General features: G+C 42.9%; 1 protein-coding gene across 1 annotated transcript; it reads right to left on the bottom strand.

Moving 5' to 3' along the window:
- Nucleotides 1-337: 337 nt before the first annotated feature.
- LOC111159545 (olfactory receptor 51I2-like) lies at nucleotides 338-1280 on the bottom strand. The gene is given in 2 exon segments (XM_022522074.1): nucleotides 338-944; nucleotides 946-1280. Coding segments are annotated over 2 exon segments (942 nt in total).

Here is a 1280-nt window from a genome sequence, read left to right as displayed (position 1 = left end):
AATTTCTTTTGTGCTGATTCAGTTTCAGCAAAGATAAGACAAATATACCACACTGAAATGAGGGACTAGTTATGAGAATATATATTTTTGGATTAAAAAAGGGAAACTGAGCAAACGTTGTTTTGTTTTCTTTATTTGTTTTTGCTAAATTATGACCCAGTTTACCTGGTCAAAACCTGTTGGCTTGGGTCATAACTATTGTCAGGCAGAAATCCTAATATTGCTTAGTGACTAAAAAGAAATTTAAAAAGCTTTGTCAAAGCAGTTTTTAGAAACTCAAATTTGTGGACTAACAACATATATCCTTGGAATCTTGGAATTTTAACATTTCTCCTGCTTAAAACTTTTTTCCTAGTAGTATTTTGCAAAGCCTCTGTCGAATCTCTTTGGTTTTGATGGAATAAATGACCGGGTTGAGCATAGGAGGCAAAAAGAGATAGAAAAGGGACATGAGTGTGTGCATGTACTGTGGGGCATGCCTCCCATAGCGAGCAGCCATGGACACACCAACCATAGGCACATAGAACATGAGCACAGCACACATGTGTGACACACATGTATTGAGTGTCTTAAGTCTTTCCTCCTGGGATGCAATGGCAAGTACAGAGCGCAATATGAGCACATAGGAGAGGAGAATGAGTGCAGAATCCAGACCAAAGTTAGAGATGACAATGAATTGACCAAAAATATTATTGATGGTGATGTCACCACAGGGTAAGCGGATCAGATCTGGATGCAGGCAGTAGGCATGGGAGAGTACGTTGGCCTTGCAGAAGGGCAACCTCTTCAGAAGGAAAGGCAGTGGAAAAACCATACAGAAACTGCGGATGATGACAGCCATGCCCATGTGCACCACACGGGCATCAGTGAGCACTGTGGCATAACGCAATGGGTTACAGATGGCCACATAGCGGTCAAAACTCATAACCAGCAAAATTCCAGACCATGAAGGAGAAGAGGTGGATAAAGAACATTTGAGCCATGCAAGAATCAAAACTGATCGTTCTTAAGTGGAAGCAAAATGTGGCTAACACCGTGGGCAGTGTGGAAAAGGACACACCTAGGTCATTAACTGATAGCAGGGATAGGAAGTAGTACATAGGCTGATGCAAACTCTGTTCCTCCTTGATAATGAAAAGGATAAGGGCATTGCCCACAATGGAGACAATGTAGAGGATACCAAGGAGCAGAAACATCCAGTGTTGGGAGGTCTCCAGCCCTGGGAGCCCTGTCAGGATGAAGGGAGGCAACTCTGAGCTGTTGTGGGGCTTACCTCCCAT

Source organism: Enhydra lutris, unplaced genomic scaffold (assembly GCF_002288905.1).
Source record: "Enhydra lutris kenyoni isolate GAN:26980312 unplaced genomic scaffold, ASM228890v2 scaffoldscaffold68, whole genome shotgun sequence".
Classification (NCBI taxonomy): Eukaryota; Metazoa; Chordata; class Mammalia; order Carnivora; family Mustelidae; genus Enhydra; species Enhydra lutris.
Note: the sequence above shows the minus strand (reverse complement) of the source record. Positions and strands in the feature narration are given on the sequence as shown.